Source organism: Montipora capricornis, chromosome 9 (assembly GCF_036669925.1).
Source record: "Montipora capricornis isolate CH-2021 chromosome 9, ASM3666992v2, whole genome shotgun sequence".
Classification (NCBI taxonomy): Eukaryota; Metazoa; Cnidaria; class Anthozoa; order Scleractinia; family Acroporidae; genus Montipora; species Montipora capricornis.
In genome coordinates, this window is record NC_090891.1 from 45,386,342 (window position 1) to 45,403,841 (window position 17,500).

Here is a 17,500-nt window from a genome sequence, read left to right on the forward strand (position 1 = left end):
CTCTCTTGTTCGATCGTTAAAACAAACGTGTGTGTAAACAAACTACGTCGGTCGTTAGCACTTTCAATGAAGAAATCTACGTAAAAGCTTTGATTTTTCAAATACACCTTATTCCAAAATGGCCCCCATTTTAGAATTATTTTGTTTGATTGCAAATTGGCCCTTTTGGCCTCGTTCAAGGTTAAATATTTTTTTGAACCTTACGTTTGAAAGCGACGCCGAAAGGGAGAATTTGCAAGGAAAACTGAAAAGAATACTAAAATGGTGGCCATTTTGGAATACGATAAATGCGTGATCTTACTTTTCAATGAAGTTTGCCAACTTCAAATGGCGCAACGATTAGTGCTACAAACATCTCCTCTCAAAGAAGAGACAGAAGCGTCTATTACTCACCAATCGAGTTTTTTTTTTTTCCCGAAGTGAATGTTTTATCATTACAAGCAGCTCCTATCACTTTCGTAACATGGCCAATATGCGCATGTAGTTCTTGATGATGAATCGAACACTGACCGCCTCTCGCTGGCTCATAATTTTTTTAGTCTTTCCAAAAGATCTTGAGCCTCGTCTTCAAGTTGTGCCTCTGTCTTTTGTCCGCCACTCCTTCTGTCGTCTCTCCTTTGTCGGTTTCTTGTGGGAGCCGTTGGTTGATCATCGACTGGGATATCAACTGCGTCGTTCATGTTTTGCGCCTCCATAATTTTTTGGACTGGTATATTTGAGCGTGTCCTCGAGCGCATCAGATCAACGGGTCGAGCTGCAATATGAACCAGCCAACAATTGACACAATTAAACTTTCAACTCAGAATGAAAGAGATTACATAACAAATCGAATAAGTATTAGATGTAGTAGCACGAAAAAGAAAGCTTCATTCCTGATATCACTATTTTTACCGAATTCCAAATATTTGCTTGATTTAAAGAAGATATAGAAAACGTGCTCTCACAATTTTTCACTTATGTCCAGGTTTGACCCTAATTAGATGCACGCCCAATTTTGACATCCAACACAAAGTGTCCCTTTAAGTCTAAGCATTTGCTACCTATTTTCAACAATAAGGTAAGGGTAAAGGTTAGCGTTATTTTTAGCTTTGGGTAAATGCAGCAGTTAATCTTCACTTAAAGAGCAGCATTTGGGGGACACTTTGTGACATAAATTGTCTGTATTCTGAGACACAAGTGATGTTGAAGTTGGCTAGAAGTTGACACTTCGTGACGCTTATTGAAATCCGCGTGCATCTAATAAGGGTCAAACCTGGACATATCAATTTTTTCACTTTTTTTAAAACTCTGCAGCATCAATTTTATTCTAACAAAGCCTTAGCTTTACTTTTAAACCACTGAGGCATCCGTCCTTAATGGCAGAGGCAAACTCTTTCACTGAACTGTCAGTTTTAATGATCTACGGCAAAGTTGCACGCGCGCGCCATATAAATTTCAAATAGCGTTAGTCTTATTCACGCATGCCACCTTAGTTAAATTCATGTACTAGCGTGAGTTCTTAAATTGCTTTTTTACTCATTCAACCTGACCGTGTGGTAACCCTTTCCGGACCAGTTGCTAACCCGTGTACAGTAGTAAAATTCCAACCAAAAGTGTAGACTCTTGAAATGCTTGCCTAATACGTAGACAGTGAAAGAAGTAAGTGTGTAGTCGCTTTTAATGTCGTTTCTTCTAATCTTTCTATTCATTTTCGAAATTGCTGACGTCGAGTATTAACGGACCTTCTTACTTTACATTTTAGATCGAATGTAATTTATTAAAATACGATTCTGTTCCTTCGTATTTGGCATCTTTGGTCAACGGAATAAAAATAGGCACGCATTGCGTACGTGTGGTAGTGCAGTAACACAGCGCTTTATTCCATATTGTCAACTGAGCTTCGTTTTGCCTTCCAGCAGATTCATCATGTTGCTTTTGCGTAATATATACATCTCATTCGATGGTTTGACTATCGAATAAGAGATTTATTATTCCACCACAAAAATGTGTTATTTTGCTTCAATTCTGTTTGGTAAGAATGTTTCAAAAAAGCATCATCTGTCCTTCAGGACGCGTGCGAACGATGTAAACAGCACAAAAGCCAGCCGTTCTTTGATTGGATAAACGAAATGACGGTGTGACAAGCGATCATAAACCACATTCTCTAAATTCTCAGTCTTTGCATCGTGTTGAAAACAATTTCTTTCATTGAAAAACTCCCGTCTAGTTCATATTTGCTCTGCTCTAAACCGGTCAAACCGGGACACTACAGTGTATTACCTCTCATATTTTGCGCGTTCTCTTGACCAAATGTGGTAAAATGGAGTAATAGTGGAATAATAAGTAGCTCTAATAGTACACGATATTGTTTTGGCACCGTATATCATTATAGTGCCATGGTAGATGTCTTAGGTAAATAAGCTTACAAGTAGCGTACTAAACCCAGAAAGATTGAAGAAAATAAAAGGGAATCGAGAAACATTGGCTTCTAGGCTGACATGTTGATCATTTTCAAACTCCCTTACAATTTCTTTTCACCACAAGTTTAAGCGTGTACTCTGAGCGTCTAACAGCTTTCTAATAGTCCGGTGGGGTTAGTATCTGGATAGGAGACCTAAAAAAGTATACCACTTTGTGCCAGAAACATAGGATCGAAAATTCAATTTTAACGCTCAAAAATGCGAACTAAGCAAGGTACAGATTTTGTTAGCCTGCTTTATTCAAAACAAATGTTGATGCAAAGTAAATAAATATTGATACACAGTTTTTAGGAAGAGTCAGTAGATGGAAGTTTTCGGGACGGTCGGTCGGGAATAATATATTTTGCATCAGCAACAAAATTTGTGACATAAAAACAACATTTAATTTTGAACCCGGAATATAAAAAGTAACCATCAGCGAAAAACACTTTGGGAGATTTTTGCTTCGTTCAATTTTTCTATTGTACTTTTGGCTGCACAAGTAAATCGTAAAATCGAAAGTGACAGAATTCAGCGGACGCCGTGATCAAGTTACCTTGCGTGTTTACGCGCGAAACAAAGGATACATCTGTGTCAAAATGATGGCAAAACACCGGGCTTTTGTTTTTGTTAGTTTGTTTTTTTTTTTTCAAGTGTTACAGAGTTTGACAAGAAATGTGCGAATTCAACACAAAGATCACAACCGCCCAACTCCTGAGGATGACCATTGTTTCTGCAAAGTCAAAAATTTACTCTCCTAGACGAGGTTATTTATCACCAGGTAATTCCATCGTTTCGGAAATAGCAGCTGCTTTATTATTCATCGGCGGACACACTCTTGCGCTCTTACACTCCAACAACCCGGTGACATAGTGTGTAGTACACTTACAGTGCACTGCACTACCACAAAAACGAAGATCAGTACTGATAAGCGGAGATAAGGGCGCGCTATGATTAGCCAATTTAACAGACCGAATCCTACAGTGAGGCGCGCTTATTTTAAAGTTTTGTTTTTCTTGCTTGGTTAAGAACGTTTTCTCGAACTGCAATTTAAGTTACGGCTCCTTGTAAGCGGTATGTATTAAATTGAACGATATGATGTTCTCACCTTTCTTGCCTCCTGGCGCTTTCTTTCGTAAGGGCCTTGAAGGATCTCTGAACGCAGACCCTGTATTTAGAGCCTCCATCAGGCCGTCCAACACTCCCTCTTGGTCATCATCTACGAACAGAGAAAAAGACTCAGTTGATGAGAGATTCCGCTTTAACAGACGATTAATTATGCATCTTAAGGGGGAAGGAAGGCAGGCAAGCAAAACCAGTTTCTTTGCAACATGTAACATGACCCACACAATGGGGGAAAGATCCCATTAAAATAAGAGGTTCAAACCTGCATTCATGTCAAGCACTGGTTTTCTCTTCGTCTTTTCGGCTTCCATCCGCTTCTTCCTATCTTTTTCTTTCTCCTGCAATGACATTTAAGTCCACCATTATGAACAAACAAACCCAGCCGCTCCCAGATAGTCGAAAAAGAGAAAAAAATGCGTGCGAAAAATGAATGGGGGCTCGCCTCGACCCAAGCCCCCACTCGCTTTTCACACGCAGTTGTTTTCGTTTTCCCGGCAGCCTGGAACAGGCTAAAAAAATATCACGAGGACGAAACCAAGCGCGGGAAAATATGCAGCGGTTGTCACAAGTTTAGCGCAGGAACATAATATAAGCAGCCAATACGAAGGCATCAAACTATACAGCCGGTGTTTGAGGGCGGAAAATGATATTTGATAACAAAGGCACGGAAGAAACAAAGAATCTCTAGGCAGTGCAGTGTGTTTTTTGTGAAATTCACGATACTCACCGCTCTTTCTTTTGCTTTTCGATCCTTTTCTTCTTTTTCTTTCCTCTTTGCATTGTCTTTCTTGGCTTTCTGTAAACAAGACGAAGCCGGAGAATAAATAAAAATGACCTTAAATTGACATGGTTTAATGGCTTTTAATTAACAAAGTGGCTAATCGTACGGGACCCGTTCACCGACCTCTCTTCGCTATTCATACGGGAGTCTTCTTGGAATAACAGGGAAGATATCGTTGACGTCACCTATTGTCATTTATGTGCCAACCAGATCTACATTGGCTGTCGAAAAAGGCACAAGGAAGAGCTACGTTTTTGCAAACCCGCGACCTGCTCCCGTCTGAGCTTGTAGCTCAGACGGTAGAGCAGCGGTGATGTAACCCGAAGGTCGTGGGTTCAATTCCTACCCTGGTCAGAGTTTTTCTCTGTTCTTGTGTGGGCCTAATTCCATTAGTAGGGCTAACGCTCTCAGGGTCTATATGGGTAGAAAACTAGCATTTCACATTACCCTCTAATAATTAAATTTGTCGCAATCAAAGGGTCTTTTGTTCCTTTGGTTGGAACATTTGAATAACGCAATGTTTACAAACAGATATCTTCCCCATTGTTACAGGTTCAATAACATTCGGAAAGTCTTACCTCATCTTCAATTCTTTTATATACAGTTCAAACAACGGCATTGATGCCTGTTTAATTCTTCGTTCAATGTCACCGGCCATCTGATGGGCCTTGTGTTTCTAGCATTTAAGTCTCAGCACCCATTTCAAATAGCGCTGATAAACAGTATTTAAGTCTAAGTGCCCATATTAAAATGGTTAGCTTTCAATAACTGCGTGGCTATGCTGTTCAAGGTTAGGGTTAGAACCTGTAATAATCGTTCTTCGAAGACTCGTATGAATAGCAAATTAATATAGAGCAGTGTATGGGTGCCGTACGAATAGCCACTGTCTTTAATTAATGGACAATTCTAAACGTTTGGTCTTTTATCCAAAACTCATCTTTATTACCTCAAACTGGTCCAGAAAGGTTTTGATGTCCCCAAAGAATTCTTCCATGGAGGTTTTCTTGACGTCCAAACAGAAATACTCCACAAGCTCTTTATACATGGTGGTCATATTCTTATGCATTTCAACCAACACGTCGATTTGGTCCTTCGCGGTCTTGTAGAAACCGTGCAGTGTAGTCAAGGAAATAAATTCTTCCGGCGCTGCACCATCTTCAGCAAATTAACCGTTTGTTCTGGCGTTTACGAAACGAATACGAAACGCCCGAGCAGGATAGGGCAGTTTTTTAAATGACCGTCGAACAAAATTACACGACTGAAATTGCTACGCTTGATGATTGATTCAAAAATCTCGCGCCACTTAATTAACCAATGAGAAGGAAAAATCAAACCAATCGCGACTTCCAGGAGCGATTTTTCCCGCGCTTTGAGCAAATTACATGGAATTGCTACGAATTTGGATTGGTTCATTGCGCTGTTTGTACCTGCACTGAATGGTCGAAGAAATCACTTTGTATTTTTTTTACGACAATCAATTGAAAACCGCTCTATTAGAGAGACTTAGCATCTATCCTACGTGAAACACCAAAATGCAGGTTGCTCAGTGCTCGTCATAAAAGCAAGAAAATTCTCTTATTTTATCTTTTCTCCCTCACTTGAGAAATTACTCGGTTTCCGTATCCAACAGGCAATGTAGGAGTCTAAATCAAACAAGTTTCTTTTATTTTTGGCAAAACAAATGTTTCACGTTTGGGGCGATCGGTGCAAAATCACTCTATGAATAATTAGGAATATAATATCAGGAATGTAATATCAGCAGAGAAAACGTAAGTTGTAAACTGAAAAATTTACAGACGTTTGTTATTATTGGGGTTATGGCGTATACCCCAAGTCATACAAACGTATGTAAATTTGTCAAATTTCAACTTACATTTTCTCAGCTAATATAACACCTAATACTCTGAAACTTGCAGGGTTACTAAAGTAAAGGTGCTCTTTCTATTTCTGGTATCAGTTTTTCATTCCGTTTAATTTCAACTCATTCAAACCCTTTGCCGCCATTTTGGAGAAGGGTCTATTTGAACCCATGACCTCCCGAACAGTACACCGGATGCTCCATCGAGTGAGCCAACCGGTCTGCGGTTGATCCCTTTTGTCCAGATCCAAATTTTTCCCATTCAAAAATAGTTGTCGGCAAATTCGGTATAAAGGATATCTCCATAACTGGAATGAATTTGTCCTCTTTGTCGTCGAGTGGTTTATAGATCTCCAGTTCCTTTTCAAGCTTTTTCAAGTTGCCCTGCATAGTGTTGATTGACTTTTGCAGAATCTCATCCGACACTAAAAAACATAAAGGTAGGTCAGTCCATAATAAAGGAGAGTCCTTTCCATGGAAACGCACTACGGCAAAGAAAATCCATTATAACGCCTTTGCAGTTTCCTTGCGTCGAAATTACGCCAACACTGTTGTTGCAATGTCATACATCTTTAAGGTGATGTTACACGAGCCGACTTTTAACGCAACATTGTTGCGTTTAAAGTTGTCTCGTGTAATATTTTGTTGCGGCAACATATTGCAGGTTTTTGAATCGCTTGAAAAACCCTGCAACATTTTTGGCCAAATTTTGTTGGAGTTGGTGCGGGAAACACCCCCGCAGTTGACGTTTAACGCATATCGTCCCAGAATGCACCACGAAGAACCGAAATAAGTCACGTCAACAGTCACATCAACAGAGTCCACCATATTTGTCGCCCGAGATTTGTCGAGCAGGAGACTGGGTTCAAATGTTGCGAATCGTGTAACAGGCCGTTGCCGCAACAAAGGTGCGTTTAAAGTTGTCTCGTGTAACATGGATTAAAAATCGGCTCCTGTAACATTTAAAAGGGAATGTAACGCAGATTCACTTCTACTAATTTGATGCTCTCCACAGAAACCGTTAAAAAGTCGATTATGAAACTACACTCTAAACAACAAAGCTTTTTTTCCCCGACAGGCAGAAATCCTTACCTCTAGCGGCTTGTTCCACATGCGTCAACTCAAGTTCGAAGCCGGAAATCTCGGGGTATTTATTCTCAATCATCTCATCCATAAAATGCACTAATGTTAGCTGCCCATCCACCGACTTTGTCGAACTCAGCTGAAAGGAGGATAATGTTCACTTAGGTCAGCATAATCCTTTGACCTGGTTTACACTCGCGATGCTGAGACAAGGTGGACGCAAGTGTGAACGCAAGTGTGTTTTTAGCACATATGCAATCGCAAAGACGTGGGCATCGCACGCAAGTGAACAGACAAAAATATGTCACGGAAAGATCACGACTACAACTTTGTGCCCGCTTCAAGGAAACCAAGAAAATGTCTAAGAACTTTGGAGAGATATAGAAAAGACAAGACAAGACAAGACAAGAGGACGACCAAAGTCGAAGGCAACCCTAAGGCTCCTTTTTCTTTTGCTTCTGCCGCAAACTTGCGGCAGGGGTGGATGCTACTCCAGTCCCGTTGCATGCACAACTTGTCCCAAGTAATACTGATCCTCATATTACCCAAAGATTTACAGGGGTTTGCTCCTGCGAAAATAGGTCCTCTCATTCGCTCTACAAAATTCGAAAATCTAAACTGTGAATCCAAACATCAGTAGCTTCAAGAAATTTAGAAAAGGTTTCTCTTCCAATTGCAAGATTTTTTCTGGATCGAATTGCTTGGTATCTGGGAAAAAATGGACTTGAACTTATCTCTTCGAACGCCGTTACGACATGGAAAGACCGCCATCTTTGGAAATGAGTAAAAATGATGCACCGCGGTCGTAGGTCGCACACCACGCGCATATTACCCACCACGAATGAACTTTAGAGCGCACGAGCTGGGATTCGAGATGCAGTCCGTCAGTGATATCCACTACACCACGCGCTCCCAGGGGCAGGTAACAATGCTGCAATGTACAATTGCTGGTGGACGAACAAAAGGAGTAAATGGGACACCTTTTGTTTTCGTCCACCAACAACCAACATGGCGGCGATGACGTCACGTGAAAACCGCCTAAGTTCTTTTAGCATAAGCTGCTAACAATGGCATGCCAGTAGAAACCTTTGGTGCTCTCTGACAGATTTAACCATAACACACCTTGGTCAGATAATTCATTTCAAATCCCATTGAGCCCTCGTTCCTTGATCCAGCGTTCATGTAGTTTCCCATTAGGAGTACGAGTTCCAGGAATTTGGAGAATTTTGAACTCGTCTTCACTTCTCGACACGCAGCAGTTGCGTTTACAACGTTCTGAAAAAGAAATATGTGTTATTCACCTGGCGGAAAATATTGTAATCATTGCGGGAATAAATGAGTTAAAATCTTCTTTTTGTGATATATTAATCTCACTGTTTTAGTATATGCTAAAACAACTATTCGCCTCGGTGTCGGTGGCTATTCACCAAAGTGGGGGTGGCTAGCGGTGGATATTTACCGAGCCGCGAAGCAGCGAGGTAAATATCCAACGCTAGCCACCGACACTGAGGCGCGCGAGTTCAACGCTATCCACTGTTTTAGTATATACTAATGGTGGATATTTACTGAGCCGCGAAAATGTCCAACACTAGCCACCTCCACTTCGGTGAATAGTTGTAAACTATAAGAATATGGGTTCATTATAAACTCACAAAGTAACCATCTGCCAGTTGGTTTGAGAGCTCATTGAGTTGAGCAATGCAACACAATCACAAGGTCATGGGTTGAAGACCAGGTCAAGCCTGAATTTTTTCAGGCTTTTTTCGGTGTCTACTTTTCTGTTATTGTGCATACGTTTTGCGCATCTCGAGATACTTGGGTTTCCTATGGGTGGTGCTTACTAATACTGGGATATGTTTGCGCGGTTTAAAATTATGCGGAGGAAGTAGAAGTTCGCAACTTCCTCATAGAACAACAGTGAGCACGCGAAAACCAGCAGTCAAAATTCGTACTCGTTCTCGTCCTCGTACTAGAATCTAAAGGTCTCTACTGTCTGTCTGCGGCCGGTTAATGTCTTTTATTTTTCCGCAGCTTAAGCACAAAGCAATACATACCGGTTTCGTATCTTGCATCTCTTCTGGGAATTTCATCTTAAACAAGATCATATTTAACCTTTGTTCCAATTTTTTGATCCCACTCAGCTGCAAAGAGAAATGTTGGAAAGGGAGGATTGAACATAAGCCAGACGTAATTTGCAACAGCAAATGTTACGGACATGTGAATGTTTAACACACGTGAAATGTCCCCAGATGGTGCTTTGGGCAACTTTTGTTTTGGAGATAAGTTGAAGTTGAATAGACGTTGAATGACTTTAAAAGCGTTTAAACCTTGCTTTAACATCCAGTCAACATTTCTCTTGTTCTCACGAATGCTAAAGTAAGTCGAACCCGTTTGCCACCATCTTTCAACAAGGTTTGGTATGTCCGTGCGCAGCCATCGTGACAAGAGTGGCTGCGGTTCAAAATGCACCTGTAATAACAAGTGGTGAGTCGTTTAACAACGTCGAACGTTTGGCGGCAGCGTTTTCGAAGTAAAGATGGAGTACGAAACATTCATTGTTGTTTGCTTCAGTTGACCAGAAAACCTTTAATTTAGAGATTCTTTCAAGTTGTGGCTGGAGAGTACCGAAAAGAAATGTGTGCGGCACGTGCAAACCTACAACTGCACGCACCATTTTTTCACGTGCAGAACTAATGAGAAGCGTGCCAATGTTACCACGTTAGATTTGAGATTTTCCAAAGAAAGTGGTGTTTTACAGGTAAAACTGCAAGGCAAAAGGTTACTGAGAACACTAAGTACAAATAAACACACTCCTAAAACCCTACGTGGGATAAACGGTCACCCAATTCTAGAGATAACTTTACAGACAACCTCGCTGGAAAATAACGAACCCCTACCAAACAAGCAAATTGTTCTGGATCGCTGAGATCATCAAACATTTCCTTCATGTTTCCAAGCTGCTGCATCTAAATTAGAAGAATAACATAAGAGTGAGTATATAATTGTACCAAGACGGCAAGTCTATCTTATCTCAGGGCTCATTACAACGTGAAAATCTCTGGTTAAGGACTTCGCACGCACTCGCTGCCGCTAACAAATTGTTGGTCCCCCATTTTATATTATGTTATGAGCGAACATTACGGCATTAACTGTCTCTTCAGCCTAGACAGCACAGATTACAAAGGCTTGAAGATATAACACTACGCATTTCGTTAATTTTTCGAAGCTGCTTGTCTAAAGCAAAGAAATTATAAGAAATGGGAATAAATACGACGTAAAACTATTAAACGTTTTCTACATCAGCACACAAAGTGGTACCATAACTTAAAATTAATAGACCAATTTCGATATATTAAAATTCAGTCCTAAACAAAAACATCATCTCGAGGCTCTGGGGAATAAATATAAGGATTTGTATGAGTTTATTCCCCAGAGCCTCGAGATGATGCCTTTTGATTTGGACTGAATTTTAATACATCGAAATTGGTCCATTTCAAATGTTGTTTAAATCTTAGTCTTAAAACTTATCTCTTTAAGCGTTATTTTAGGTAATAGGTAATGCATTATAATTTAGCATTTTATTTACTCTCCCAATTGTACAAGACTGGAAAGTTACCTTTGTCACGCAGCTTATCCCTTACCTGTTCCGGTGACGGAAGGTACTTCAGCAGCGAGTTGATGGCACTTTCTGTTAAAACTGTTTGATCGCAGTTGAGAATCAGTCTTTTCACCTCGTGATGGGGCATTTTAAGCGAGCCAAGGAAAATAGCTACGAAAAAAACAGACGAACAACAGTTTAAAGCAAAAACGTGTTGAGCTAATAAAAACAGGATGATTGGGAGAAAGCATGGCGCAGTGGTGAGAGCACTCGCCTGACCAAAGTGCTTCAGCGTTTGCAAAATATGGCTGCTAGACTTGTATGTAACTCTACACGTTTTTGTCGTCTTACACCGTTGATGTTCAAAACTACACTGGCTACCAGTCAAACTAAGAATTACATACAAAATTTTATTGATGACTTACAAGGCAATACATGGACTATCACCTGATTACATACAAAGTCTAGTTCAAGTCAAGAAGAAATCACTACACAATCTCCGATCTAATGATAAAGTTTTATTGGCTCCACCAACTTTTATATCAAACAAGACAACAGGAGACAGAGCTTTTCAAGTGGCAGCACCCTCTGAATGGAACAAAATTCCAAAATCACTTAAACTAGAGAACGATTTAAAATCTTTCAAAACAAAACTTAAGACACTTTATTTCAAAAAGCTCATTATAATTTTTTTTTAACTTTCTTACTTTCTTCAATATACGATCCACTGTAAATATAATCATAATTAGTCATAATTTTTACATTGTAAATAACCTTATTGTTAATTTTAAGCGCCGGAGATCATTTACCTATGGATCATGCGCTATATAAGTACTCAATTTGATTTGATTGAAAGTGGCCCGGGTTCGAATCCCAGTCTTGGCATCATATGTGGGTTGAGTTTGTTGGTTCTCTTCTCTGCCGTTTTGAGTCGACGTCGTTTTAACTATATAAGACAGTGTTCCGTATGCTCTAGACTTTCTATCTATCAGGTGTTTTTTCAAGCGTTACCCTGAGCCGATGAAATAACGCGCGTGATTAGTATCAGTACAGGCATCAATGGGGAAAGATTGACCCATTATATCTGTTAAGCAAGCACGGTTATCTTTTTTATTGTAGTTCTTTAAACAGAGTAGTAGGGAACATTCAGGGAAAGTTTCAAAGAAAATCGTTTGACAACTTATATAACCATCTCTATTCCACAAATAAGAATGGACATTTCCGCAAGTAGGATTATGGACAATTCAAATAAAAAACAAAAACCAGCCTTGCCCCTTTACGCATGCTCTTTTCTTAAATCTTACTTACAAAGGTTTTGTGCGCTCTTTGGGTCAATAATCTTCAAATCTTTGCCTTTTTTCTTGTTAGTAGCTTTCTTGTCCAAGCTATCCCCACTCTCCTTCTGTTTTGGAGCCGAGCTTTTTGCAGCAAAGGTTTTGGTCAACTCGTCAAAGAAACCTGGTTTTTCCAATTTGTCTTCTTTTGTTTTTGCCCAAAATGTGTTTTCGGTAAAGTTCTTCATGTTGATCTGTACAAAAAGAGAACAAGAAAAACAGTTTTCATTCGAACAACCATGATTTGTGGAAAAAACAAGTTGCGCCCATCATAAAAAAGCCATGAACCATTCGAGGGGAAAGTTTCTAGCCAGTCACTAAAATGTGCTTTTAAAAACAAAACAAAGAGCAATTGCCTACTATTCATCTTGAAGTGTCATTTGATTCTGGTGGCCTATGTGTAGCTGTACCCAACCTCTCCATGCCGTTTTCTCGGGGGTGGGTATGGCTACATGTAGGCTACATTCTGCGTGAGTCCGCAAAATTATGAAGTGTAACACAAACCTTATTCCAGTTTGCCCTCTTGGTCTGCACGTCTTGTTTATACTTCTTCTTAGGAACAACACCAGGAGGTAGTGCAGGCATCATTGGTGATCCAAAAGGAGGGCGTGGTCCCATACCAGGGAAAGGTGGTGGGGGAGGACCACCCCCAGGGGGTGGTGGAGGAGGTGGTGGTCCACCACCAGGTGGAGGAGGAGGTGGAGGGGGACCACCACCGGGGAAGGGAGGTGGGGGAGGAGGCGGTGGACCACCACCAGGGAAAGGAGGTGGTGGAGGAGGGGGAGGGCCTCCCCCAGGACCTGGTGGTGGAGGTGGAGGGGGTGGTGGGGGACCACCTGGAGGGGGCGGAGGTGCTGGTGGGGCGGAACCACCTAAAATTGAAAGAAACTGTCTGAGAAAAGAGAATCAATAAACTCTAGAGTAGAGATCGTTTAAATTCCAACAGGATCATGAGCGTCAGAGCACACTGGGGGACAAGTCCCTGTAAGTAGCAACATACAACCAAGTTCCAGGGAAGAAATCTCGTCACGTAAACGCCTACTAAGTCCTTGCAATCAAATTTAAAAAATTACCAATACACTGTCCATGTTGCATAATTATTGTAGATTTTGTTGCACGATCAACAACAACTCGACTGATTGAATCCTTCACTTTCTTTATCATTAATAATGAGAATAAACCATTTATTAGTACTTGAGTTCTTGGTCAAGTAGTTTGTGGTTTTGCAATTTATTGAATTCCATATTGACAATAATAGTTATGCAACAAACAGCTGAACATTACAAACAGCAATGAAATTTATTTAATGAGAAAATTTGAAATCAATGTATTCTTTGCGGCTAATATCAGTTAAGCCCCTTAAATATTTGCAGTTTTGTTGACTGCTAGGTTGTTCTGAGTAAAACGTTTCATTGAGAGTGCCCCACAGTTCATACCACTGTGTCATCTCCACTCCATAATTGCCAAGTCCCTCCTACAAGCTAACTGAAATTTCTTGAACTTCTATCCTCTATTCTTATGGTCAATAGCAAAAAAATTAATCTTTTAAGATTACGTTCTTTGCATTTAAAAATATCAATTTCACACTTAACAAGCAAGATCACGGTTTGTGCATTATTACAAAGAATTTAATTCGCAATGAACTTGCAAACGTTAAAAGACAATCTTAAGTTAATGAACAGTTAAAGAGTGTAAGTTTTCATGAGCTCAAGGAACATGCAATTATCATTATTATTATTATGCAAAGTTGTTTTCAAATGTTGTGTTATTTAAAATCTCTCTCTTTTGCTGTGACCTTATGGCCTTATGTTACACAATGTGCTTTACATATTGCGTCGTCACATATCTTAACGGTGTGCTACTGAATGAATGAATTGAAAATCTGGAGCAAGACTCACTTGTTGGTAGAGGAGGTGGTTGAGGAGGGACAGGGGAAGGAGAAGGAATAAAGCAAACACGAGAGCGTGGTGGAGCTACTCCCTCAGTTCTGATCTGTGATTGGCTGACTGAAGGGGAGAGACAGAGAGCAGCACAATTTAACTTAAATGCTTTAAGCTTGCTTTAAAAAGTGTTTATTTGCAACTTGTTAAAAATAATAACTAATACTGCAGTCACAAATTGAAGGGATAAGATTGATAATTTTACATTATTTATTTATATTAAATTTATAAATTTAAATGTAAGTCAATGTGTCTTGCCATCATTAAATGTAACTTTTTGGCTTCATCACAAAACAACGAGTAAGAAAGACTTGTAAATTAGTTGTTACAGCAGGTAAAGGTTTAGTCACAGTTTCTTGGGTTGAGCATTATTTGGGTACTCGAGAATTAAAGGTTAGCTGTAAATCTTGAATTAATTGCCATTCACTTGATTACGTTTTAGTAATCTGAGTTACTGACAGAGATTAATCAAACGTCTGAGTTAAGGTGATTTTATTGAACATAAAGTTATCAGATGAGTTTAAACTAAGGGAATCTAAATGTGGCATTGATAAAACAAACACAACAAAGAAACTCTAACACAATCTCTGCTAACAAAGGCATTACTTTCAGAATTGGAACCAATTTTGCAACAAAGTGAAGGCGTCAATCGCCCCCACAATCCATTCTAAGTATACTGTGATTTTGCAGGACTACAGATCCATACAAGCTGGTTGCTGTTAATAATAATAATTCTTATTCGTAAAAAGCAAATGACTCATTTGGAAATTACCAACACTTTTATGGGGACAGTCGTCTACTGAGAAAACAACTAAGCAAAATCATTATTTTGGACAGAGAACCTACAAAATTCGTTTGATCTATGGTTTAATTTCAGGCTTCGAAATCAGTCAAAAGTCACGCTTGGTTTATACAGCAGAATGCTGGTGCCCCATTAGGATTGTTTAAATTGCCTAAATTGCTACAACACATTACCTCCAACAGCCACTCCCCTTTTTACCTAAAGGAGAAAGGTCAAGATGTTAAAATGAGTAAAAGCATTTCTAATAGAAAGTCACAAGTCTTAAATTTTTTGTTCATTCTATTATTCTTTTTTTGACCTTCATGCACCATTAAGAAAACAAACTTAAATGACCTTTGGTATTCAACTCAATTGCAATAATAATGTAATATTATTATAATTTACTTTTACAATTGTTCATCAATGTGTAACTTGCTTTTCTGAAAATTTGCTTGAATAGTACATTAGCATATCTTGTTAAACTTTATTCTTTCATCTATCTAATTAATATTATGACACTTTTACAAATACCCAGAAGCAAACTTGTACCATACACCACAGTATGTTAGCATCTGTCATAACTGCAAAACCCACCTTTTCACGTACTTCCTCCAGTTCCTTTTCTAGAGTTGCTATCTTAGATTCATAATTAGTTGACGTTAGGGTTAGCTTGGCTTCACACTCTTGACGCATTGTTGTTTCAAGTTCAAGCTTAAAATGAGAAATTACATTGGTTAATTGTCGCAAAATCAGGATCAGGTGAATTCATAACTTTATTGAGTCCACTACCAACACCACAGTTACATGCAAATGATCTTATTCACAATAAGTATGCTTCTATTACTTCCCAATTACATCAAATTGCTGTGATACAAATTTAGCTAATTTGTCTTTTGGACTAAAAGTAGGCGTCACCCTGTTCCTGTAGCCACTTGACATATTGGCTGACTGTCACTTTCTGTGATCAGTTTATGGATTTAAAAGAACATTAATATTAATTGATGACATGAAAAAATTGACCCATGCAGCCATTTTGCGTAGCCTAATGCAAGACCCTTGTTAGCTTCTTGTTAAAAATTATAGAGGTAATACTTCTTCACATGGACCTGTCATTAATTTATAAGCAAGGGTTTGAAAAAACTATTTCCACTGCAGGTAGAAAGCATATTACACACTCTACATTTCTTGGCATTTGCTACTCTTCCTTCGCAGTACCCATCCGCTTGTTTTTCTCATGGCTGATTATCTTTGTTTTATATCCATAGTAACTTGCATTTTACTTCACCCTTAAGGCTACCATAATGGTCCAACTGACTAGTTTGCACTGTAAGTTAACTCTGGGAGTTATTATGCACATAACCCCTAATTGTGGCCTCTTGACCAGGTAATTATCCTACACTGATCAACATGGTTCATAATAAGCAAACTACATGAACATTGAAACTACATTCCCTCTGTTGAAGAGCTATTGCTCAACACATCAGCTCACAAATCTTTGTGTAGCATGGTTAATAAATTAATCATCTATCAACTTGTTTGATAAGACAAAAATTTTTGCGTTCGACGTTGGGAGCAATGCAGTTTCTAATCTTGGGTATCCTGTGCATAGTTTTCATTTTTTGTTCATGTGATTTTTAAGCGTCATCTTGAATTACGTCATACATGCATCTGCATCTCGGTTTTGATACGTCATGTGGAAATGCACCAAGACACTGATTTTTAGCAAGGGACATTTTTTAGTAATACTCTCTCAGAAAGTGGCAAAAAATTCCAGATTTTCAACAATTTAGTTTTTGTGACGCCATCACCTCTTTACTCCAAACTTTCCATTTTTAGCCACATTCCAAAAGCCTCATACTCTTGATAGATGTTCTTTACATAAATCCATCGTCTTCATGGCATCTCGGCTCATCTAGTGATAAAGTTCTCTCAACAAATGCACTTCATAATCATTGATTACGCCTAGTTTTGATTCACTCCTCACCAATGCAACACCATAGTTTTATACAAGACTAGCCACTTTATAATATACCCAGTGATATAAACACAGTGTTAATAAGCATACCTTGGTTTCAAGCTGCACTGACTTTTCTGCTGCCTCTTGGTACTGTGCTTCTTTGGTAAGGTCCTCTAAAGCAAAAAAAAATCAACAAAATAAAATATATATACATGTATGTATTAAACACTGCAAAATGAACTGCAAAGCATACATAGCTCCTTCATTTTGTGCGTCAATATTATATGTCAGCAATCTTCTCGTGTACATGAATATCTCAAAAGGGATTTTCTCTATACCGTCCAGAAAATTATTGTTTCCCTTGAGAGTTCACAATTTTTGAACATACACAACTGAAGAAAATGACAGAATACCAACCAATGAGGGGATCAACATCAATTTGAAATTTTCTTGTAGAGAAGTCAGGGTCAACTCCACTTCGATGAAGTACAATCTGGGAGATGCACTCTTCAATTAATTTATAGTATTGTGGCCTACAATGAAAACAAGAAAGCACAACTCAACCACACAGTATATAAAATTGAAAGCTATTAACCTGTGATGTG

At 39.1% G+C, this 17,500-nt stretch overlaps 1 protein-coding gene across 2 annotated transcripts in view; it reads right to left on the reverse strand.

The window, feature by feature from the left end:
- Window positions 1–17,500, reverse strand: part of LOC138015032 (protein diaphanous homolog 2-like) — a 39,720-nt gene that overhangs the window by 2,190 nt on the left and 20,030 nt on the right. The window contains exons 11-28 of one of the 2 annotated variants that reach the window (XM_068861926.1): window positions 17,313–17,428; window positions 17,004–17,068; window positions 15,533–15,649; window positions 15,133–15,157; window positions 14,116–14,223; window positions 12,722–13,089; window positions 12,192–12,411; window positions 10,927–11,054; window positions 10,183–10,251; window positions 9,340–9,426; window positions 8,408–8,560; window positions 7,295–7,424; window positions 6,503–6,627; window positions 5,291–5,455; window positions 4,291–4,359; window positions 3,826–3,901; window positions 3,547–3,657; window positions 1–754 (exon numbers count right to left, since the gene is read on the reverse strand). The exon at window positions 1–754 is cut by the window's left edge and continues 2,190 nt beyond it. In XM_068861926.1, coding sequence (XP_068718027.1) covers window positions 525–754; window positions 3,547–3,657; window positions 3,826–3,901; window positions 4,291–4,359; window positions 5,291–5,455; window positions 6,503–6,627; window positions 7,295–7,424; window positions 8,408–8,560; window positions 9,340–9,426; window positions 10,183–10,251; window positions 10,927–11,054; window positions 12,192–12,411; window positions 12,722–13,089; window positions 14,116–14,223; window positions 15,133–15,157; window positions 15,533–15,649; window positions 17,004–17,068; window positions 17,313–17,428 — 2,362 coding nt within the window. In that variant the 3' untranslated portion in view covers window positions 1–524. The remainder of the gene's footprint in view (window positions 755–3,546; window positions 3,658–3,825; window positions 3,902–4,290; window positions 4,360–5,290; window positions 5,456–6,502; window positions 6,628–7,294; window positions 7,425–8,407; window positions 8,561–9,339; window positions 9,427–10,182; window positions 10,252–10,926; window positions 11,055–12,191; window positions 12,412–12,721; window positions 13,090–14,115; window positions 14,224–15,132; window positions 15,158–15,532; window positions 15,650–17,003; window positions 17,069–17,312; window positions 17,429–17,500) is intronic. The other variant, XM_068861928.1, reaches the window with a different exon arrangement.